This window comes from Corvus brachyrhynchos, unplaced genomic scaffold, assembly GCF_000691975.1.
Source record: "Corvus brachyrhynchos isolate BGI_N302 unplaced genomic scaffold, ASM69197v1 scaffold61, whole genome shotgun sequence".
In the NCBI taxonomy this organism is placed as follows: Eukaryota; Metazoa; Chordata; class Aves; order Passeriformes; family Corvidae; genus Corvus; species Corvus brachyrhynchos.
The window spans coordinates 7,961,160-7,985,395 of record NW_008236478.1 but is presented as its reverse complement, the minus strand read 5'-3'; the positions used below and the strand labels follow the sequence as shown (position 1 = coordinate 7,985,395).

The window sequence follows — 24,236 nt, the reverse complement described above, 5'->3', positions numbered from 1 at the left end:
CCCGGCCCTGGCCGGCCCGGGAAGGCCGTCCCGTTGCCTTCCGTAACCGGGCTGGCTTCCTCCTGCTGCAGGTTTGGGCTCAGCCTTTTTTCCTCACCAAAAGGGACTTTTTGCAGACCCGAGCAGAGCGGGGCTCGGGCTGGAGGCGCTTTCCGGCCTTGCCACCGTTTCCAGGTGTAGCTGGGCTCGTCTTTCGGCGCTAACAAAGCAAAAACTCGAACGACGAAAAGAAATAAATAAAAAAGACGCAAACAAACAAACAAAAGAAAGGAACGAAATTGCAGCGGGGAAAAATCAGTGCCCGAATCGGCCCCTCTTCCCGAGGGCGGAAACCGAGGCCCGATTTTTGAAAGTTCCCGTTTAATTTCGACCCGATGGCGCTGGGTTCGGGCACGACCACGGGTGGACGAACGGGCTTTTTCCCTGGCAAGCACCTGATTTCACCAATCTCTTTCTGGCTTATAGACACAACGTGACTTTTCACTAAATTTTTTTTTTTTTTTTTGGGGGGGTTGGAAAAAATCCTCAAAAAACCAAAACCATATATATATTTAAAACAGAACAAAACAACATAAAATGGCAAACAAACAGAACAACAAATCACAACTCCCATTTCCAGTCCGGGACTTTACTTCCCGTGTACAAGGCACTGGGGCTCGGGCCGATGGGGTTACCGCCGCGCGCAAACGAAATTATCCCGAGCCCTCTTGACACGGAGAGCGGAGCCCCGGCCCGCCAGGACCGGGGGGAGCCGGAGCCCCTCTGCTGATGTGTCGCTGCTTGCTTCTTTGCCTCTCATCCCCCCTCCTCCCGTGTCCCCCCCAGTGGCCCTCTCACCCTTCACTGTAACACGCCGTATAGGTCACCCCTACCAGAACCGCACGCCCCCCAAGAAGAAGAAGCCGCGCACCTCCTTCACCCGCCTGCAGATTTGCGAGCTGGAGAAGCGCTTCCACCGGCAGAAATACCTGGCCTCGGCCGAGCGCGCTGCCCTGGCCAAGGCCCTCAAGATGACGGACGCCCAGGTGAAGACCTGGTTCCAGAACCGGCGCACCAAGTGGAGGTGAGGGATCGGGGGTCTCGGTGGACAGGGATGGGGCATCACGAGGGGGACAGATCTGGCTGCCAGCAGCTCTGCCAGGAGCATTGGTGGCTGCGCAGAGGCGTGCGAGCCCCGTGTGGGTGTGTGAATGCGAGCGTGTGTGTACAGGTGCGTGTGCATGCACAGCAGTGTGGGTGTGTGCATGTGGTGTGTGCACACCTGCGGGCGTGTGTGCAAGCAGGACACGCGTGTGGAACTGCACGGTCAGTGTGAAGGCGACGCATGCCCGTGTGTGCCCGCACTCAGCGTGTGCGTGTGAGCGTGCACGGGGCTGTGAGTGCCAAACACAGCCCCACGAGTGCGGTGTGATGCGGGCCATATGCGTGCATTCCACGGTGTGTGCACACCGGACCTGCACGCAAAAAGGTGTGCGTGTGTGCCACGGGGATGAATGTGTGTGTGGCCCCAGCCCCGGGGCTGTCGGAGTACCGGGCTCTGCACAGCTCGGAGGTTTTCGTCCCCGCGGGGTTCGCGGTGCCTCCTTGCCCAAACGCTTTCTTTTTGTTCTGCTGCCGGCCGTGCCGGTAAAGCCGGAGAGGAAGAGAAGGCTGGGCTCACAAGGAGCCTCCAGGTTTCCATCGCAGTGACCCTGCCCCTCCCAAGCTGCACCTTCCCGGGATGTTCCCAAGGGAAACACCCCAGCCCTGAGAACATTTCCTGCCCTAGGCTGGGGACAGGCACCCCGCGGGGGCGGAAAATGATGGGCAAGGGGGAGCTCCCTCAGAGAGCAGAGAAGGGTGGTGCTGCTGGGTGCTGAGCACTGGGTGCTGGAGGGCAGGCAGGCAGCAGCTTCTTCAAAACGGGGGGAAAGGGCTTCCCCAGAGTCTTTGAAGGGTTAATAGGACAGTGATTGCCTGAGGATGCTGGGCTTGGGTAAGAAATGGGGGACAAAGAACTTGAAACCAAGGGGGTGTGTGAATCCTCGACCCCAGTGAGTTCTTCGCTAGAGAATCCATGGAAGAGCAATACCCCAAGTATCAGGAAGTCTTTATCTGGAGTGATTTCTGTTGGCCAGGAGCAGGATCCTGGAGGAGGAACAGTTCTGCTGTGGCCTGCAAAACGGGGTCAGCTTTGTCTTCTAACCAGGTTTCCTAAGGAAGTGAGGCAAATCCATCTGTCAATACTCTTTGCATCTGTTGGCTAAATTCAGCCTCTTTTGGCAGAGGTGCAGAGGATACAAACCTATTCACATGTTTTACAAAAAATAGCTGGGTAAAGAGAAACAAAATCCTGCTTCTGCCCAAGGGAAAGGCTGCAGCCAGACCTCAGCTGTAATATTAGACATGGGAGAATCTCTGGCCTGAGCCAGAGGGACATAGACGTGTCAGTTCTGCTTGTATGCATCTGTGCCTGCTGGGTGTTGCGATGGAGACGTGGGTGCCCCTGGCTGATAGCACACCCATCTCGCTGCCTCGGGTCCCTGCACTGGACAGAGGGCTCTGAGTGGTTCCTGGAGTACTGGCAGCTGGAAGAAACTGCTGCAGGCTCGGCCTGAATGAGGCAGTGGGAAGTATCCAAGAAAAGAGGGTTGCTATAAGCCCTCTGAGTTTAACTGCTTAAATGCAGACTCGGGGGAAGAGTCTTGTCTCTGCTCCTTGCCTGGTTGTCTCTGCTGGAGTGAGGTGGCTGTGTGATCCCCTCCTCAGATGTGGGCTCTTGCTTTAGACACATCTCTTTCCAGGCAGATATGAACCAGGGAATCCCGTTCTGGTGTGAATCCATGACTAGACCAGCTGCTTGCAGCAGGGAGATACTTGGGAGCAAGGTGCTCACAGCATGGTGCTCCTGATTACCCTGGACTTGAGAGTCCCTCCCTCCTCCTGGAGCATCTCCTCATTGTGCAGGGCATCGTTAAATATTCATTGAAGCAGAGACTGAGCTGCTCCCCAGGCTGCACAGGGATGCTGGTGCTGCTCTGAGTCCCCTCTTCCCAGGATGTCTGATGTGAGATGTTGACACAGTGATTAGAGTAGGGACTGAGCCCTGAACTACCTGCTCCCAGGAGGGAACAGTGGCCACATGTCTGGAGGCTTGGGTGCCCAGAGGCCCATTGCTGGCATCCAAGCCCTGGCCTGCTTCACCTTTGGGAGCCAGGTTCCCCCTGCCCTCTGCTCTGAGATGTCACTGTGGAGATCAGAGCTGCCACTTCCAATTCCCACGACCAAAGAGGAGGAGACATCTCATATCCCCCTGAGCTGCTAAATTAAAAAGCTGCCATTTCCTGTGTCACTGGTCCACTGAAGCTGCTGAGAGAACGTCAGCTGGGCCTGGGGGTATGAGGGAGGGAGAGGATGCTTCGGGAATTATCCTGGAACCAGCACTGTGAGTTGCTCCCCAGTTTTCCCAGCAGCATCAGTAGACGTGCCAGGCGAAGCAGAGGTGACCACAGGCTGCCGACTTTAGACTGACCTGGCATCCAAGCAAGCAGGAGTGGGGTTTTCATCATGGATATGAGAGCATTCAGGCAGTTTATACCTATCCCATTTTCTGCTCCCAGACAGCCCAGAGCCAGGGCCCTACCAACACTGGAAAGAACGCCTTCTGACCCCCTAACACCGTCTCCTCAGGGATCACATCTGCTGGTGTCATACCAGGCAGAAACGTGTCCAAACTCTTTGTAAAAACACTGTAATTCACCCTTTCCAGATAGTATATTTTGTGCTTTGATTTTTCTTACTGCTAAAAAATCTATTTCTAGTGTTTAGCTGAAATTTTGCTGCCTGCCATGGGAATGTTTTTGCGTTCATCCAAGATCTCAGCAGCTGGCCACCACAGCCTGGCAGACGAGATGGCAAACCTGGATGCTGGAAGAGGATGTCCAGGGTGTCACTGCCCATCTCCCAGCTGTGTGACACTGCCAGTCACTGCCTCACCTTATCCTGCTCTATGCTTTTTACTGGGGCTTTGCATGCTTGGCTCTTGCTGTCAGACACAGAGCATGTTTTCAGGGAATTGCAACTTTTGTAATGCTGTTGTGTGACACTTCAGGTGTTTTGTCTCTGCTTGGTTTTTTTTCCTGTGGGCAGGGAATAATCCAGAGCTATGGGCTGCTCCCAGCTCTCTTTGATCAGAGCAATTTCTGCTGAGGCCAGTAAGACAGACAGACTCAGTCCCCAGTTTATGGGATTTACTGGCTGTTTGTGAAGGCGGTGTGGGACTGCACCATGACAAGAAACCCTCTTTTCCTACCCCTGCACTCCCACATCATGAGCACCCTGCACAACTTAATCTCTCTGGAGACACCCTTCCTTTGCTTCCCCAGGCCCCCCTAATGGCTCCCTCTCTCCTAGGAGGCAGACAGCGGAGGAGCGGGAGGCCGAGCGACAGCAAGCAAACCGCATCCTCATGCAGTTGCAGCAGGAAGCCTTCCAAAAAACCATCAACCAGCCCATCCAAGCCGACCCCATCTGTGTCCACAACTCCTCTCTCTTCGCCCTCCAGAATCTCCAGCCTTGGTCTGATGACTCCACCAAGATCACCAGTGTCACCACTGTCGCCTCTGCTTGTGAATAAGTCTGGCACCCAGTGATGGCACATACACCTTCTACTGGCGGGGCTGTCCCCAGGGGAACACGTGGCATCCTTGGTGGGACATGTAGCAACTCTGTTTCTCCCCAGGGAGTGCTGGAACCCCCTGATCCTCTGGTCATGTGCATCCTACATGTCCAGCTGGGGAAATCCTCAACAAGGACCGAAAAGAAGGGAAGCCACCCCAAAAACTCTCCCCAGCCATGGAACTGCTGGAGCAGCAATGTTGTTTCACCTCCCCCCAACCCCTTTGTTCTCTTGAAAGTCTCCAGTGTTGACCCTGAACTTGCTGACGTGCTGCCAGACAAAAGCCCAGCCCTGACGGACACAGCCGCCGGCATTCATCCAGCTTGTGGGCAGCAAAACTTCCTTAGGATTTTTTTTATATATGTTTTGAACTGGTGGCTTGAAAGAACAGGAGAAGGCTCCAGGGAAGCACATTTCTGCAGCGAGACTTCTCGGGTTGTCCTCACCAGTGACATTCGGGGATGCAACAAATGGAGGAAACAGCAGCAATTTCTGCTTGTGCCAGATGGGAACCCTTCAGATCTCACCTCGCCGTCTCTCCTCCCCTTTTTCATTAATTTTTTCTTGTGAGGAGGGGAACAAGAGAAGGATCTGACAGACTCCTGAGGACGGTAAATATGATATCTCAGTTGTATGAAGAGCCCAAACAGTCCCTAGTTGCCACGGACTCTGTGCCCATCAGCGTGTATTTTAATAACAAGAAGACCTGCGTGGCAGTTTGCGGGGGTAATGCAGTTTCTTTCCGTGGAATATTTCCATATAATTTGCAAAATGTTGTCCAATGTTTTATTTTATCAGTTTCCCATTAGAAGGCAGTTCCTGACAGCAAAAAATCGATTTCACTCTCAGCCGTTTAACTTAGTTGTTCTTTTAATTGTACCAAGAGAACGAGACACAATTAAACAAAGCACTTCTAGCAAATGCCAGGAATATATAGAGATATATATATATAAACAGTATATATTTTTCAGTTACTTATAATCTAAAACAGCACTGCCAATTTAAGCAGTTAGTACAAACAAGCAACCAGAAAACCTATTTTCAGTGAGATTTTTAAAGGCATTCGTTTGTTTGCTTTTGTTTGTTGTTTTCTTTTTTCTAAGTTATGCACTTACAAGGTGTTTTATGTGTATTCATTTTATAAAGTGCTTGTGTAATTTATGTGGAAACGAAAAAGAAAATAAAAAAATCTCCAGGGTACTGAATAAATCATTTAAAGCCTTGCTGTTCCCTGTCTATTAGTTCCCCAAGAGGAGACAGCATATCATAACTACGCTGAAGCCTGTGCTATTTTTTTTAAAAAAATGAAAATAGAGTTAGCATTTCCATTTGACTTTGCTCAGGTCCACTTGGCTTTGGAAGCTCCAGATGTAATATACTGTGTTTTAATCCCTGGTCCTATAAATATTTTCAGGCTTCAACCCAGCAGTGCATTTAGCACTTGCTTTAATTGAAGCCTTCTGTGGGGGCTTGCTGGAGGTGGCAGGGACTATGCAGGGGCTTAGCCTTAAACTCATGTGGAATAATTTATTGAATAAGACCTTAGATTGAGGTCTCACCTGGGCTGAGGCAGGTCTACGGATATTTGTGTCTGAAACTGAATAAGGAAAGGGGAATTTGAATATAAAGAAGTGTGCAAGAGTACATTTCAGAGACAATCTCGCAGGGGATTGCTCTGGGAACACTGTTTTCCATTCATGCTCTGCCTTGCTGCAGGACATCGTTCCCAGCTTGACAAGCCCTCCTCAGAGGAAAATCAAATGGGTAGGAAAACTCACATCAGACTCTTTTGGGGAGACTCCCAGCCCTGTGGCTGGCTTCAGCCTGGTGTTTCCTTCCAACACTGGGAATTACTGAGTGAAGGATGTTGGAGGCTATGACTGAAAAGGGCAGGCAGCCACGAGCAGTGGCAGGGAGCTCCTGACATGGCCCTGGGGTCCAGGCTGCCTGTGGGACCTGGGATCTGCTACAAAATACCCCAAGCCTTTGCTACCTGGTGGTTGATAGTGCTCCAGGAAGCTGGGTCCTCTGGGGGCAGCATTGTTGGGGAGTTTGTTAAGGGAGCATATGAATAGCCTGCTTCATCCAAAATCTGCTATTGTAGGACTGGGCTGAGAATTCATGGTGCTGCAGGATTTTCCCATTCTGCAGTCCAATGTGTACGAGAACACAGAGAAACATCTGCAGCAATGGAGACAAGAAGCTAAAAAAAAGAAAAAAAAAGATAAAACACAGGAAAATATGAAATTCTGAGCACATCCATTTTTTGGAGATATCTTTAAAAGATGTTGATTGCTGCCAGAAAACTACTGAAATAAAATAACTTGTATTTTTCCCAACATATATTTCAGGGAAGTCTTTTGTTTGAATTCTGTTTCATACTACAGACAGATCTTTCGATTTTGATTAAGCTAATTATTTAACACACACCCAACTTTGTCTAGAAAGATGAGCTCCTTCAGGAGGCATTGCTGTGTACAAATCTTTAATGGCTTACAGTTTGTTGCAGTGTATATTTTTGTTTTCAGGGTTTCTGGATAGGAAAAAACACCCACCACAAAATAATAATAATAATAATAAAAAGGATGATAAGACTCACTGTTAATATTAAAACTGTTTTCTATTTTATTATTATGACACATCAATATTACAAAATTTAATTCCAAGACAGCCATTTTATATTATCCACATTATTCAGTTCATAACCCAAAATGTTCCCCGGCAAAGTTGAACATACGGTAATTCACGTTCAGGGAATATGTTTAGATACAACATTTATCTATACCTTGTTTTCAAAACTGGTGACTTCTCCCTTTTCCTATCAATCTTTCCTGTTAAACAAACAAACAAAAAAAGACCAAAAGAAGAAAAGGAATCTCAATATGAAATGAGAATATATGTTACATCAGTACCAGAAAAACAGTTGCCTGGTCTTTCTTGTCCCTGGAAAAATTGCTTCTGGAGGAGCTTTCTCTTAAAATATTTCTCTTGGATTCATTTTAAAAATTGGTTTAGTGGCAGAAGGTGTTTTTGATATCTGCATATGTGCTTCCAGTTATTAATATGATGATTTGTACCTAGACAATAAAAGTTGTCTGAAATATGATGGAATTAAATCAATAAGTAATGACATGAAACAATGACACGTAATGTTATGTTTTCTAGACTGACATCACCTCAGCCGTATCCTGGGGCCATCCATATCACATTGAAGGCTGATTTAATTTTTTGTATCATACTTATTTGGGAGCAGGAATAAAATTGCATTAAGATGCCTTGAAAGTCATTTCCCCCTTCCCTTGCTCTCAAAATAAAGCAAATCCCAAACATGAAATGGGAATGAGGGAGAAACGTTTTTCTACCGTTTGCTTGTATCTAGGAAATACAGACCAAGGCAGAGTGACTTTGGTCTGGGGTGGAAAAGCCTGTGTGATGCCTGCAGCTGAAGGCACAGGGACATCACAGGGGACCACACTGGGGTTGTGCTCATCTCTCTCAGCCACAACACTGCCAGAGATCGAGAGCTATCATTCATTTGGGTTGGCTATGGATGTGCTGAGCTTTTGAAGGCAAAATCTGGAGCGGGGGAAAGCACCGTCTTTGCACAAGCAACTGGAGTATTAAACATCTGCGTGGAGCTGGAAGAGACAAAGCCCAATGGGATGGGCTGTGGTTGTCTGGGTTTGGTCCCAGCTCAGCAAATTATGAGGGCAGGAGGGAACCAGAGGTCTGGCCCCCATTTAGCCAATTAGTTGAGCACATGAGTCATCCAAACGAGGATCAGTTAGTTTATCTCTGCTGAGAGATGGCCCAGGAAAAGGCTGAAGGGTCTTTGCTGGAGCCTTTCACCTTGAACAGAGCCTGCAGTTGTGCTTTTTCCTGGGCACGTGCCAGCAAGTTTGATCCCTGCAGTACAGGCATGCCCCACTTTCTACATGAGTACCACATGCAGCTTTTCTTGGGCTGCATTATCCTGTCTACGGGGCATTTGCTATATATTTAAAGTTATTTCTCCTGCAGCAGCAGCAGCAGTGAGAGTCACCTGCATGTGGCATTTGCTGGAGAAGAACTGAGGCAAGTGTACATGTGCTCTAATATGGTTTGTGTAATTGATAATGAAAGGAGGCACTGACCCCACAAACACCCATATGCAGGATCATTTTCATTATCTCACTGTGACTGTTGATCAGTATTTTTAAATGTGCTCCTGATTAACCAACACACAGGAAAAGCTTAAAACTGGGGCTGCTGCCTCAGCTCGGCAGCAGCCGGGGCCCCTCCCCCCCTCCTCCCAGCCAAGGCCAGCTCACAGACACTTGGGGCTAGATGGGTAAAAAACCCAAACCAATTTACTGACAAAACTGAAAATGGCTTTGCTGAAAACTGTTTGGGTTACAGTAAAAAGCCATTCCTCTCTGGGGTTCTGGGACAGCTGGAACTTTTTGAATTAACCTTTTTTTTCCCCTGCCAGAAGCGGACTGGCTGAGTGACACTGATTTCTTTGTGCAGTGGTCAGCTTTGATGGCCACTTGTTTGAAAACCGTTTGTGAAATAACATTTGGAATTATCAAATTATCCTGGATGAAAATTTTCTAAATGAGAAGGTCTCAAATTGTGGAAAAAGGGTAGATTTTCTTAAAACAAATACTAAGGGAAGAAAAAAGCCCACAAAGCTTTGATCATCACAATAAACTTCTGTTGGAGTCACACCAGATTGGTTTTTTCAGATCTTTTGTTGGTGCAGCTAAATGTGACTTTGATGATTTAAAAAAAAATCTTGTTATTGTTTCTGTTACAGTAGGAAATTTGTTGATGAGCCATTGCTTGTCCAAGATTAGGACAGAGGTTTTTTGCCCCTTTCCATTAATCAGAAACTCTTTGTTACTGGTAGTTTTAAATTAATTCTATACATTTATTCAAGTCACACCTAAAACTGTATTCAAAGAGTTGTGTTAGTTTTTTTTCTGACAGCACCAGAATAATCTTGATTTTTACAAGTGTAGAAAATAATTTTTGGCTTCCTTCTGTTTTTTTTCGGGCTTGGTTGTTGCTTTTTGTTGTTGTTGCAGCTAGCTATGGTAAGCACAGGGCTGGCCCCAGCAGCTTTCAGCTCTGTAAGTCCAGGTCACACACCAGACTCCAGCCGAACCCCTGTGTGCTGGAGGTGGACAATCGCATTGCAGAGAGCTGCAATCCCCTGCCCTGCGCTTCCCTGGGGCTGGAATTTCAGTACTTACCCTCAGCCCAGCCGTCCTTTGCCTTTCTGTTTTTGAGACAAAAATAAAATGAGCAGAAATGAGGAGCCCATGCTCTGATTTTCGAGCAGGAGGGAGCAAAGCTTGAGAAAACTCGTTCTCTCGTTGCCTGTAAAGAATGTGAACCCGCTGGTCTGAGCGCTGCGGTTAACTGTCTGTCTTTCCTAGACTGCAACTGTCTAAAAATAACAAAGCAGTGATTAAAAAATATCAATCAATATATACTTTTTTAACTACAGCTGGGAAGCGGTACAAAGATGGGGATAAATGAAAACATGGAGAAAAGCTTTGTTTCCCAGGATCTTCCCTGTCTCAGCAAGAGAAAATTTTTGGGAATTTGTCATGTTTAGCAATTTTTACCTGCTGTTGTGAAGGTTTTAGGCACGTGTCAGGGCTCACCAGACTCTTCCTCTCTAGAGGAAAACACTAGAATGTGTCTAGTTTGCGATGCACGTGTCAGGGCTCACCAGACTCTTCCTCTCTAGGTATTCATCTAGAATGTGTCTAGTTTGCGATGTCAGTGCTCAGTGGGAGTTAGATTGAGCTTGGGCTATCAGGTGTGTTGGACAAAAATGGGCTGAAAGGCAGGGCTTGACCCCAGATCTCCCCATGTAAGGTGACAAGAGGGAAGAGGTACAGGTGGGGATGGGGCTTGCTCAGGGTGCTGGTGAGGAAGTGATCACAAGTGCACTGAGTTGTGGCCAGGCCTCTGTGTGCTCTCCTTCTCGCAGCTGATCTGGCTGTTTTCACAGGATAGCCTGGGGGAGAAGTGGGGGTGTCCTCTGAGATCAGGCTGGGGGAGGAGAGGATAAAGGCCAGCAGATCCTGGGGAGCCATGATGTAGCACAAGGATGCTCTTCTGAGAGCTGCAGAAAAAAGGCACCAAGTCCGCAGGCCAGTGGTGTTTGAAGGCGAGTGGTGAGGGGCACCTTGGGGTCCTGGTCCAAGGGGAGCCTGGGCAGAGGAGGGCTGTGCCCAAGCAGGGACTACTATACCCAGTTTGCCTGGCCCTGTGCCAGTGGCAGGCACTGGAGGGTCTTGCAGGGTCTGGAGATGTCACACCATGGGACTGCTGCTGAAATGCAGATCCTGGCTATGGCATCCCATGGTGACACTGTTGTGGAGCATGGGGGTAACTGCTGGGATGTATCCAGAGCATTTCCCTCCTTCCAGGATTAAGCTCCAGGAAGTTCTATATGCATTTACAGCCCTGTTGGGTTTCTGCCACTGTCAGGCTGTGCTCCACTGCCATTGGAGGGACACCTGCAGCCAAAGAGGGATGTGTCCCAGGCACCCTGCCCACTGAGGCAGAGGCAAGTGAGGGAGCTGTGGCAGGGGCATTTCCCACTCACCCCCATTCATGCAGAAATGCTTGAAAAGGTCTGGCTTTCACTTTGGGATGGAGTGAAAGCAAATGTTGTAACCTTATCAGTTGTTATGACAGGTCTGAAACCTGACTTTGCTGTGGCTCATACCACCACATCCAGAGGCAGGAGGTGGGTTGTAGAGCAGGGTATGCTCTCTGTGGAGCAAGGCACCAGACATCTGTTGGTGTACCCACCACTGTTCCCATGCACTCTCTCTCCAGATTTGGCCCCTTGAAGATCTGAGGATTTGAGTAGAGCCGTCTCACACGCCACAGGCAGAAGCCAGACTTGTAGCAGTTAGGTGAGGGAATGCAGATCCCCTGCTGGGACCCCGGGGTGCACATGTGTGTGCCAGTCCCCGGGGAAACACACCACAGTGGTGACAGAGAGAGTGGGGAGACAGGCAGAGACACACCTGTAATGTTATTCAGCAGAAAGGATTTCCTCAGGGACCTTGTGGCCACAGACACTGCCAAAAGAGGTGAGGAGTGAGGAACTGTGTCCTGTTGCTGAACATCTCTGGCATCTCAGGAGCCGGTTTCTCTTCCTTCCCTGCCAACAAGTGGGATTGCAGGAGGTAACTCCAGCCTCACTCCCCTTCCTGGATGAAACCCCGACTGTTGCTGATGGCTTGGCCCAAGCTGGCTCTGGTGGGATAAGAGGAGTGGAGACCCCCTCACACAAGAGGTGGGATGGGAGGACTGGGTGAGTGTTGCTTGGCACTTCTAGAGGTGCTGCCTTGCGTGGAACTCACCCCATGGTCCTTTTTTCCTTCCTTGTGTCCTGTCCCTCCCTTCAGTCTCAGATATCTCCCTTAATTTGCCATTATTTTAAGGCCCTATGGGTGTTTCCTGGATGGGAGCCGGAGAACCTCAAACCTCTCAGCAGCAGACGAAGAGGGACACTTGGCTGTCTGGTTTTCCCCATAGGACGGGGTCTAGGGCAAGATAACCCTTACCACAAGTGCTTTGAGGCACATGGGTGTCAAAGCTATGGGTGTTTCTCCCAAAATGCGTGGCACTGCCCCTTCACAGGTGACCCTGGTGGATAGTGACCCACAGAGCTGGCCAGAACAGCAGGACGTGAAACGCTGTCCCGGTGACAACCTCTCAGGCCAAGGGTCAGCACCCATGGCGAGTTAGACAAGCAGGACTGGGTTGGACACCCTGCCCCTCTCCTCGGCCCTGTGCCGTGCGGGGGGGAAGCTGCCGGGGAACATCCCTGCTCGCCCCGGGGCCGCCCGGGAGCGATCGGTGGGCACCGAGCTCCATCTAGGGGTCAGGGAGCGCCTGGCGAGCGCTCCGCTCGCCCCCCCGCCCAAGGCACAGGGTGGGGATGACCGCGGACAGCCGAGCCCCAGGCAAACCAGCGAATGGTTCAGACTGGGAGCACTGGGTGCTCAGGATAAAGGATAGCCAAGCCCAGCCCTGAGCGCGTCCTTGGAGACACAACCTGTCCCTGAATGGGACACACAGAGAGAATAATTTAGGTTGGAAAAGACCTTACAAATCATGGAGTCCACCAGTTAACCTAGCAGTGCCTGGTCCACCGCTAAACCATGTCCCTAAGCACCACAGCTACATGCTTTTTTCTTGGATAAAGCCAGCCCTGAGAAATTCAAGGGATGGATTCCCCTCTATTTATTATTCCCCACTGTGATTAGAAAGAGAGACTTTCCATAGGATATCCCATGTGCTGATGCTTCATGTGCTGGGTAAGTTGCAGGATGTTTGAGTGCACTGGGCAGTGCCAGGATGGGGTGTGGGGTGTGTGCAGGGCAACTGCTTGGGGGTTGCAGCCACACCGAGAGCACAAAGCTGAGGCCCTCGACTCCCTGAGCTCCAGCAAGGCATGGAGAAAGGGGTCTGGCTCCATTCCTCTCCTGGCTACACACCCCTACCTGCTGGCTCATGGAGCACAGTAACTGGGGACAAGCAGCTGGGATTTTTAAGCACAGAGGGATGAGCTTTGATCAAAACACGTGGCTGCAACAACTCTCTAGGACAGCCAAGAGGCTGCTTGCATTCATCAAAACAAAAAATATAAACCCATGAAATGCTCAAGCAGATAAATAAGGAAGCAACGATTTTTGTCTTTGTGACAAACAAAGTCAATAAAGCTCAAGGAAACCACCTGTATTTTATTATCACATATTCATATGTTTAATGCTATTAAAACAAGAGTCTGGGGTGAGCTGCAGGAAATCAGAGCACTTAATGGTGCAGACACAAACCTTCTCTCCTCCCTCCCCAAAGGTGATTTGAACCAGTTTAAGCAAATGTCTTTGTCTCTTAAAATAATTATGTGATTTAGAGGCACTTTTCCCTGGCTCGCATCAAATGACTTTAATGGGGTCTGCTTGTGTATGTCTGTGTGTGTCAGTTTAACAAGTTATTGCTTTTTAAAGCTGCATTTATAGCTCAGTATTCACCAGAAAAGTCATTCACTATGAGAAGGGATTATTTGTGTTCCACCATCACTTGGCATTTATTCCACAGAGCGTTTAGTAGTGAAATGGTGCCCAGAGGGCAGAGGCCAAAATGATCTAAAAAGGTATGTTGAAATTTGGGATAAACATTCTCTGGATGGTCTACCAACTGTGAACTTTCTCTTCTGTGCCCAATAGCTTTTGTCCTCTCTGGTCCAGTCTTGGCCGCTCTCTTGGCCTTCCTCAAGGTCAGGCTGATCTCTGTCCTCCTTGCCTGTGTCCTCCTCATGGCCCTGCCCCAAATGGGATTTCCCTAGGGCAGAGGAGAGCTGACAGCAGGGCCTGACAGATTGGGATGGGGATCTGAAGGTGGGTTTCACACTTGCCAACACTTGAGCGGCAGATGCCCTGGGTGAGTCCTTACAGGTGACCCTTCTCTCTTTGTCTGACAAAGACCAGCAAAGTGCCAGTGTTGGGGAGAAAAGGACTGTTTTGAGGGCTAGGTGAGCATGCAGGGGCAGAGCAAGAGCTAGACTCCATTTCCACCCCCTACTACAGCCATGGCTGGGCCGGACATTTGGGGTGATGCTGAGACTGCTTGCTAATGTACAAACTGGGAAGAAAGCTGGGAAGAGTGAGAAAGAGCTTGAGTGTGGTGGGAAAGAGGGAAGGTGAATGCACAGCAAACCTGCTGTAGTGTATTGTTTCCTGCAGTAAGGAGAAAGCACTAACACTGTGGGATAAAGCCCTGATAAAGCCCCTGCTTGGCACAGTCCTCAGTTCTGGTGGGGTTGCTGGGGAGCAGAGCACTGAGCCATGCTCCTTGGGGAAGACACTTGCTGAGTGAGGTGCTTCATTTATCCCTTGCCCTGGAGGTACTGGGAATCTCCTAAGCAACTGAGCTGTGCCACTGAAGCAGCTAATTTCTCCTCACAGGTGTATTTGGCTGCTTCAGGTAAGGGTAAAATGAAGTCTCATGTGAATTATCAGTGCAGTTGGAGGACGAAGGGGGCAGCGGCAGCTCAGCAGCAGCCAATCTTATTTCTTGCAAAGAAATATCAGCAGTACAGACAATGAGAGGTGCAAGAGAGAGGGCTCAGCAGTTAAAGAATCAGGCTGTTCATGCACAAAACAGGCTAAAGAGGTGGTCTGAGCAGGACATCTCCAGCCCCTCCTGCTGATACAAGGGAAGAGATGGGCACTACCAAGTGAGGAGCCAGGAGGATGGGTGAGATGATGCTGTCTGCAGGGTGCCTTTGTCTAGCCACATTGCACACCAGGCCACTGGATCATGGAGCTGAGCTGGCTCCAACAGCAGCAGCAGGACAACCTCTTCCACAGGATGCTGGTGCAAAGGCCACTGGCTCTCTGGTGCTCTGCAGCTCATGGGTGACACCTCATGTGCCTGCAAAAGGAGCCCAGGGAACACTACCCCTGCAGTAGGATCAAGTTGCTTCATCAAAGCAGGCAGCAACATTGAAAGGAAATGTTCAGGGCTGCAATCCAGAAAGTCTGGGTTCTTTATCTGTGCTTGGGCACTGGCTTTGGTTTGCCGGTCTTATCTTCCAGAACCACATGGCTTGGAGCCGCGCTTTGCTAGGTCTGCCTAGCAAAGTAATCCAGAAACGGAGGAAGGAATATGAAATGCTCCAGTGACTCATGTGGGTGAGCGATTAATGTTTTGTGGCCACAACAGATCCTTCTAGCAATTCGTCTGACCTATTGGATCTCCCAGGCACAATATGTTGGACCCTTAGTTTGTGCTTCAGACTCCTCCTTCTTGATTTGTAGCAAATCTCCTAGAGGAAAATCAATATTTGGCTAAAGGGGCCCTGTGATGGACAACCTAGCCATCTATCCCATCCCTACAAGGCTTCTAGCATGTTAGAAGTTGCAACTTTAACCCCAAATTGCTTTGTGACAAATCCAGAATTCATTGAGCCTTTTGTGTCTTTTCAAGGTTAAAGCAGCAGCTTTCACTGGAAATAGGTTTCCTTACCATGTATCTTAAATCTTTTCTGGAGAAAGAAATCAGATCAATTCTCACATCCTTTGTGTCTGCAATAGCTGTGATTGCAAACATCTGCACTCTCTGTCCTGATACAAAGCCACCAAGAAGGGCTACTGCCTTCTGTTGACCTTTCATCTCTTTACAAAATCAGAGAAAACCACTCCAGTTCCTTGTAAATGGTCTCTCCTGCTCCTGGCCTGTTGCTTGCTCACCCAACACTGACGTCTTTGCCCTTAGGTGGTTATGAGGGAGCTGAATGTGTGTGTTTCCCAGGAGAGGATGAGACTTGGCTCCTTTGCGATAGTCTGTTCCTGGGGTTATTCGTTGACACTGGACTAACAAACTCAATTTTGGGGAGCCATGGGTCCAGGTCTGCAACAGTACAGTGATGGAAATGTAAGTATAATGGGCCCATTAAAGCATTTGTACTGGAATGGGCACCCCTGAGACACATTGCTGCAGGCTGGTTGCTGTAGGAAAGTGTGTTAGCAGACTGGGTCCACCCACTCCTTTTCCCTCCCTCATAATCCCATTCCTCAGGTGGTTGTTCACTCACATACTTCACAATTAAAGATTAATTCCTCAGTCTTCCCATCAAGGGACACAGAGCTCAGTCACCCAGCCACCCCCTGTCACGTGCAGCAGGGGAGTGTGGGGCTGAGGGATGGGCCCTTCCCATGGAAGCTCTGACACCAAGGTGCAAATTATTAATTTTGCTGGTTTAAGGTGGGTTTTCTGAACCTGTCAGCCTGGTTTAGAGAACCCATCTGCATGGCCAGCTCAGCATGGACACAAGCACCTGAACATCTTGAAGCATCACAGCAAATGGGACAGGGCATGAAATCTGGCCTCAGTTTTTCTCTGGAGTTGGGCATTTGGTCATTTCCTCATCCCACTAAGGAGTTTGTTCTGAGGCCCTGATGGTATCGGCCTGAATGGGATAAGTGGCTACACAAGTCTGAGCCCCCTTTGCCCATCTCCTGGCCAGAGGGAGGGAATACTGTGGGATATACAGGTGGGGAAGCAACACTTGCACTGCAGCAATCCCAAATCAGTTAAGCAATACCCAGATTTACAACAGAAAAAAGCCCTTGTCCCCATGCTACATGGTGGCCTGCAAACTGCTTGTCATGAGGATTTCCCAGGACAGTTCTGCTGCAGTTTTCCAGGAAATTGAGTGATGAGAGTCTGGTGGCAACAGCCAAGGTTCTCCCCATGCTCCAACCTGAGGAATGCCCCAGCAGGGAGGGTCTGACCCCGCCCTTGGAGTGCCAATCTTGTCCCCTTCCTTGCCCTGTTATAACATATCCTTTCAGCAAAGTGGTGAGGTATCTTAATTTTGCAGACAGAAGCACTCAGGGATAAGGTAACTAATTTGGGAAATTATCCTGGCTGTCAATTCCCTGAGTGATTGGTGGGAGAGGCTTTGAAGCCTCACGCATGCTCCCTGCCATTCACTTGGGCTCGAATTACCCTTTTATTTTACTTCCTCCTTGTTCTCATTGCCACACCACTCAAACTAAAATTATTCGCCTACAACCACAAATGCAGGGATATATCACTGGGAGTGCTGTAGGGCTGTCGCCATATATAATTCTCTGAGCTCAATATTTATAGAGCTACACACGGCACAAATCATACCCAGAAAGCCCATCGAGCTGGAGAGCTAGGTATAAACTCCAGAAATATCGCAAGCCATCGCTCACAGGAGACTGCCCGGCAAACCCGCTGGCCGTACATCAAGCTGTAATGCCATCTGAGTCCGCACTTGGTGCTGGAGTGGATCAGAGGTCACTTCCAAGCTTTTCTTCCATAAATCCTGGGTGCTGGCTCTCAGCAAGGTTAGGGGCTGGGAGAACCCTGCTCTGAGAGCTCCTTCCTTCTGCTTGCTGCCGCTGACACTGAGCTGTCCCAGCACGCTGTGTGGGCATTTATCTTTGGGGTCTTGTCCTCCCTTCTGCCCCTCAGCTATAAGAACCAGAGATGAGAGGGAGGAGGGGGATGCTAGATCTTACAGCTCCACTGCACAAGCTACGGGAGCTGTCAGCTCCTCTGAAATGTCTTTCTGCTGGGCTTTGAGGGAGTCCGAGTCCCTGTTCTTCTCACCCCTGAGGGTCACATTTTTCCTCATCCCTCATCCTGTGCAGGGCTGTGAATTTTCTCCAAATGCCCAGGTGGTTATGGGCACCCAGTAGCCTGCCTGACCACATAGCAAAGGCACAGTCATCAGTTCTAGAATAGCTCAGGTCCTTCTGTCACTGCCTTCTCTCATCTTTTCCCCCTTTTCAAAGCTTCTCTCTGGCTTGGGTGGAGCTGATGCCTCACTGGGGATGGGGGAGTAGTTCCTGACCAGGGCAGGCCCTGATCCTGTTCGGGGCTTTTGTACTGCATTTAAAGTCAATCCAAAGAGCAAAGCACAGGTGACATGGGTGCTTTGCAGTTGCAGGCTAATCCTTCTCCAGCTCTTCCCACCCTGGCAGCTTCCACCCTCTTGTGCTGGTGATCCAAAGGGTACCACGACAGGTGGAGAAGATCCAGATGAGACCCAATGCAATGAGCAGGTGAAGCCTCTCTGAAGCAGGGCAGCAATGACGTGATGCTTTCTGGACAAGGAAGTGCTGGAGTTTTGCCTGAGAAATCACCAGCCAGACAATTACTTTTAGTTCTGAGCTGCGTATGATGGACTTGAGCTAACCAGTCTCTGGTTCTTCCCTTTCCCGCAGCAGCGTGGCAGACAGACTCTGACATTTAAGCAAAATAAAATCCAACCCTTAGCATTAAGTAAAACTCCCAGCATGATGGGTTCGTGGCTTGAAGCAACATCTCAGCAGGGGCGTGTTAAAGCTGGTCTCCAGCGAGTGGAAGAATGAAGCTTTGCAAAACCCTGACGAGGCAAAGCTCCTAAAATAACAATTGAATTAAACTTAATTCATTTTCACTTAATATCCTTATAGTGCCTTTAGCAAATGAGGATGTTATTACTTTGAGGAGGAAAATGGGAAGGTGCAGCCTGGGTGGAACTCATGCCTCCTTACTGAAAGAATAAAACTTTAGTGGAAATAAAAAAAGCCACGGGAAGAAATGCAGAAAGTTCAGGTTCTCCATTTTGGATGAAACACCCCCAAACCTGTCGAGCTGCACGTTCTTCAAGATATGCCCCAGGCTCCAGAGTGTGCAAACTCACATTTTTTTTGCCAGATGCTGGAGGTTTGCTGGCTTTGCCAGGGTTACATACTTGGTCACATCCAGCATCTGTGGGCAGTTGGCCAGGTCCTTCCTTCTCTCCTTTTTTCTCACAGTTTTTGAGCTTTTCTGCATCATTTGAACCCCAAATGCCCCCTTCTAGCCCTGTCCCTCACCAGCCCAGTCTGAAAAGAGTTTGAAGCACTGCTCTCACTTGTGTTTCCATGATGTATCAGTGTGAGCCTTTCCCTGGAGAAGGCTGAGTTAACCTCATGACTCTGACCCTGACTCAGTGGGGCAGGAAAGCACAAGCTCAGGGTGGCCCTGCCCCATGAGCCCTGGACACTCGCTATTCAGGACAACCTTTGTCCGCATGCCTTACTTCCAGCCATGTCTCCTGTTTGCTTGTGCCCACCTTTATTTCCACTGGGGATGGGATTTGGCAAGCCCCTCACTACCAAGATTGTCTTTCTCTGTTCGGGTTGCAGAACAGCATCCCAGAAAGGACATCCTGCATCTTGTCCCCTCAGACATCCTAGCAAAGGAGGAATATCTCATGATCCCACACTCCAGAGAGGGATGGTCAACCAAAGCAAGGAGCAAACGAACCCAAGGAGCCATCCCAACCTTGGCCTGAAAAATTCCTTGCTCTCAAACCTCAGGCTCTGCTAACCAGCAAAGGCTGCTCCGAAATGGCCATGCAGGCACTGAACTACACTTCCCAGTAGGCCACAGAGCAAGGGCTTTCCTGGTATGGAAGAGGCTCCATTTGACTTGCTCATGCTCCCTAGGGTTGGGGACAGCTGGGGGATTTTAGGATTTCAGGGCTAGAGGCAGCTGTCTTTCATTGCTGCATAAGCAGCAGCAACAGCAGGCATTACAGCAAAATTAATTTCCACTCTGAATGCAGCTCTCCTGTGTCACTACTGCCTTTACAGTCTTCTTCCCAGAGCTCAAGAAAATAGCCCAGACAGGCTTTGCAAGGTCGCCTCACCCTCTGTCTTGTTCGGAGGCAGGCTCCACTCCAACTAAGCCTCTTATGACAGACTGTTTTGTCTCTCTTACTCACAGAAACCTTTCTCCACCTGCCCTGGTTAGGGCAGCAGCTTCTTAACTCTAAGAAAAATGAGAATAAACTTTTGAAAGACACAGCCTTTCAAAACTCTCTGTTCTTCCCATCAATTAGAACTGGATAATTTTAGGGTTATGCTAACAAAACTGAATGAGAAGGTCCCTGGGACAGTGAGCACCCATCCTTCATGGCTGCATCCCCTCTGCTGCCAACAGATGCTGCTGCTGCTCTCTCTTGCTGCCAGGCAGGAACAAGCAATATCCAGAGCCTATGTCTGCAGCAGGGACAAGATAACTTCACTGGGACATTTTCCAATAATATGAAAATTAGCACATACCCATCATCTATTTCTCTGCACCCTCCTGCTGCTAGCAAGCCACACCTCTTGACCCCCACAGACTTTCAGAGCTCTCAACAAAATCCAGCTTTCCTTTCAAAAGCAAAGATTAATGGGAAAACAATTAGCAGTCATGGTGGAGTACTTCATCAAGATCAGATCATCAGGGTTTTGTTTTTTTAGAGTGTTGCAGATGAAGAAGAATATGAGATGAACTCCACCATCTCTGGGGCTGGCATGAGCTATTTGCTTTCTGTATCACTGGCTAAGAAATGGATTTTTTTTGAGCACTATTCCTTTGAAGGGAGATTCCTGCCTTGGTTGAGAGCCAAGGCCTGGAAAAAAATGAAGATCTGGGTAGGCATTTGCCAGAGCTTGTGAATGGACTCCTGTTCTCAGCATGTGCAAGACCCACACCCAGTACGAAACTGTGTGGAAAGTACCTGGTCCTGTCTTGGCAAGGTGAGCACCGGAGGGGCTGCGAGGGGCACAGAGCTCACATTGCATGTTGTGCCTCAGCAGGGCTCCTTCTGACCAAGTCCTGGGGGCTCTCAGGGACAGCCAAAGACACCCAGAGGGCATCACAAGCAGCCTCTGCCAGGACACTGAGCGCCTTTCAAGGAGCATCGCTGAGCTCTTGTGCCTTGCTTTGGGGATGCCAGCAAAGAGAGGAGCAAGGCTCAGCCTACGCTGTGCACGCAGGCTCCAGCTGTGTTTGCAGGTACTGGAATACCTGCCCTGTGTTTGCAGGTAGTGGAATACCTGCCTCGTTTCCCCCCAAAAAATTTCCTGTCCAAACCTTTTCTTTCCAGCCATGTCCCTGGAACATAATTCTCATCCTCCCTGCTGTAAAGGGGAGCCTGGGGAGGTACCAAAATCAAGGCTGCAACACAGCAGAAAGAGGGCAGGACTGGGAAGCATCCCCCCTGGAGTACTTACCATTCCTTCAACTTTCTTACCACCAAACCCATTGCAAAAGGGTTTTGAGTGGGAGACTTGTCACCACTCCAAAGTGAGGTGCTTCAGAGCCCAGCCCTGACTGTCTCACCCAGACATCCATTAAATGAAATAGGAGGTCCTGGCAGCAGAACCAAGATATCAGTGGATTATTATTTCTTCTCCCTTTGGGGTGATCTTGTCTGTGTCTTTACATCTTGCAGTGCTAATTATGCTTTTGCTTTCCCTTGAAGTGTTCATGGATCAAATAGGGCAGACTGCCTCTCCCCTTGGCCATAGTTTCTGCACCCTGGACTGGACAGGGCACAAAGAATGAGGGCAGAAGTTGTTTTGCAACCTTGCTCATGGGTATTGCAGCTGATTCCTACTACAGGGCAAAAAAAGAGCAAGGAAGAGAAATTAAAGCTATTAGTATCAAACAATTAAGGGCTGTGCTTGAATTAGGTGAAAAATAAATATGACTATTCGAGAAAAACATTAGCATTTCATAAAATAATATCTTTTTAAGAAATGAGAAATAGAAGCTAATTACAGGCTGTGTGACATTGGCTTTATGTTGGTGCTTGTGCTGGTGGACTTGGAAGTTGCTTGAGTGCTCCAGTTCATTTTGGTGTGCAGGAAAGCACTGATGGATGAGGGGCATGCAGGAGTAGCAGCCAAGGATTTTGTTGCTTCATCATTGAATCATAACATAATTCAGGTTGGAAGTGGCCTCAGGAAGACTCTGATCAAGCTCTCTCTCTGAGCAAGGCTCACTGCTGCTAGGGCAGGTTTCTCAGTTCAGTAAACCTTTGAATGTTGACATGGTTAGTGACTTCAAAGTTGGATCTCTGGTCTGGTATTTGACTATCCTTCATGTGGAAAGTTTCTTTCTCTTATAAGTAATCACAGTTTTCTTTGATGCAACTTGTCTGTCACTCCTCGTGTCCACTGGCCTTTCATCTTTGCCAGTACCCCAAGAAGAGTCTGGCTCCGTTTTCTCTAACACTTACACCAGACATCCCTGGCGTGGATGAGGGTGTCTGAGCAAAGGATGTGCAAGCACAGGACAGCGGGGGGAGCTGTCAGCATGAGCATAAAGGAACGTGACTTGTGATACTTCCTACTCTCAAGGCTTAACTACTTTCACAAACAAAAAAGAACAACAATAAAAAAACCCAAATAAAAAAAGAGCGTGCTGTGAATAATTTTATTTTCCTTCAAATTATTATTATTTTTCTGAAAATACTGGTGGGAAGTAAAAACCAGAGGCAGGGCTAATACCCAGAGGGTGATTGTTGCCCATGAAAGTGAGAGCAGAAAATAACCTGGGGACTGTCCACCAGCACATATGTAGTACTTCGTGATGTCAACTCTGCCAGCCTCAGAGCAGAGCGCTGAGGATCCCATGAGCAGTGAAGGGGAGATACTGTGTCAAGCAGCTGGCAGGCTTGGGACAGAACATATACAAGGGAGGGCTCATTCCAGGTGTGAAATCCTGTCAGTTGACAGGCAGTGACCCAGGGACTCTGCAACCCTCTTGGTTCTGAGGGTGAAGCAGGAGGCAGGAGTTTCTGCTAGAGGTGACCCTGGCTGCAAAAGAGCTGTATGCACACAGCAGGGAGTGCTCCAGAGATCAGTTGCCGACAGCAGCAGGATTTGAAACATCCAAGGACTGAATTTACTTGTCATGTCTGTAGTCACATTTTGGCTGAAATTCAACGAGACGTTTAGATTTGGGAGGACAGGGACTGAGGGGCATGCACGCCATGCTCACAGGATCGACTAGGAAGAACTGCTTGCTTTTGTGTCACCCCACTGTTTTTGAGATGCATCAGGTCATGTCTAACCCTCTGCCTGGTTTTCACCTTCCATCTTCTCCCCAAGATCTGTGGCACCGGTGTCATTTGTTTTAAGTGGCAATCCTCTCCAAAATGACTATGAACCAGGGGATGGCTTTCACCCTTCAGACTGCATTACTGTGGTAGCATCCTGCTTCCTCCTGATATGGGTCGTGGGGTACAATATGCTTCTTCACATGGTGACATTAGTAGTGTCACAAGCCCTGGAAAATATGACTTGATTTGTCTGCGGGATGTGAAGTGGCTGCTCACCTCACAGAAAAAGGAACGCCACGGGGGGTTTTGCTCGAACCAAAAGAAGAAACCCTTCTTCTTTTCAGCTTTTAACTTTTAGAAGGGCTTTTCCCCTATTAAAAGCTGCTGGCAGGAGGCAGCACACCCTGCTCGGCCCCACACGGGGGTCCCGCCGTGTTTTGGGGCCGGGTGGCGGCGCGGCCTGCAGAGGTCCCCCTCGCCTAAGCTTTGAGCGCCGGGCGGGAAAGCGGCTCGGGCGGGAAACGGGTCCCCCTCACACCCCTCGTCCCGGCTCCCTCCTCCGCCTCCCAGGGCAAAGCGGCATTGGGATGCCCACGGGTGTGTCGTAAGGATGTAGTGAGGTGAGCTTGGAGAAGCGATGGCCTCGAAGTGGGACGTCGGGAAGGCAGGACAAGTAACAGCCAGGGCTATTACGCCGTAATTGAGGGCAGCCAGAATTGGGGGTCCGGCGACTCATCCTGCCCTGCCGAGGAGGCGCCTGGTGCAGGACAGAGACACTTTGAATCTTGCCAGCAGTGGCCTACAGGCCTGACACCACCGAGGAGAGAGGCAATGGGACAGGGCAACCCATTCCTCCTTCCCAGCTGCTACTGGATCCAGTTTTTGCTCCAGTCTCTGTGATGGGTTTGGAGTGCTCGAGTTTGTGCCCATGTCAATACTGTGGCGGCTCCATCTTTGGCAGTGCATGGGAAGCAATGAGTGGCCCCAGCTGCATGAAAAGGTAATAATTACTGGAGACACACCAGAGGAAACAAAAGAGGGGTGTTTCTTCCTGTGCCCAGTGGCAGCTAAAAGCAGGCGTACTGCAACCAGCTGGAAGGGACCCCCACACCTGGCCAAGGCTGTACCCCTGCAGGGTACATGCTGTGTCCC

General features: G+C 49.3%; 1 protein-coding gene across 2 annotated transcripts in view; it reads left to right on the top strand.

Moving 5' to 3' along the window:
* Positions 1-5,004, top strand: part of TLX1 (T-cell leukemia homeobox 1) — a 6,848-nt gene extending 1,844 nt beyond the window's left edge. The window contains exons 2-3 of one of the 2 annotated variants that reach the window (XM_017726144.1): positions 826-1,063; positions 4,393-5,004. In XM_017726144.1, coding sequence (XP_017581633.1) covers positions 826-1,063; positions 4,393-4,615 — 461 coding nt within the window. In that variant the 3' untranslated portion in view covers positions 4,616-5,004. The remainder of the gene's footprint in view (positions 1-825; positions 1,064-4,392) is intronic. The other variant, XM_008643844.2, reaches the window with a different exon arrangement.
* The last annotated feature ends 19,232 nt before the right edge of the window (positions 5,005-24,236 follow it).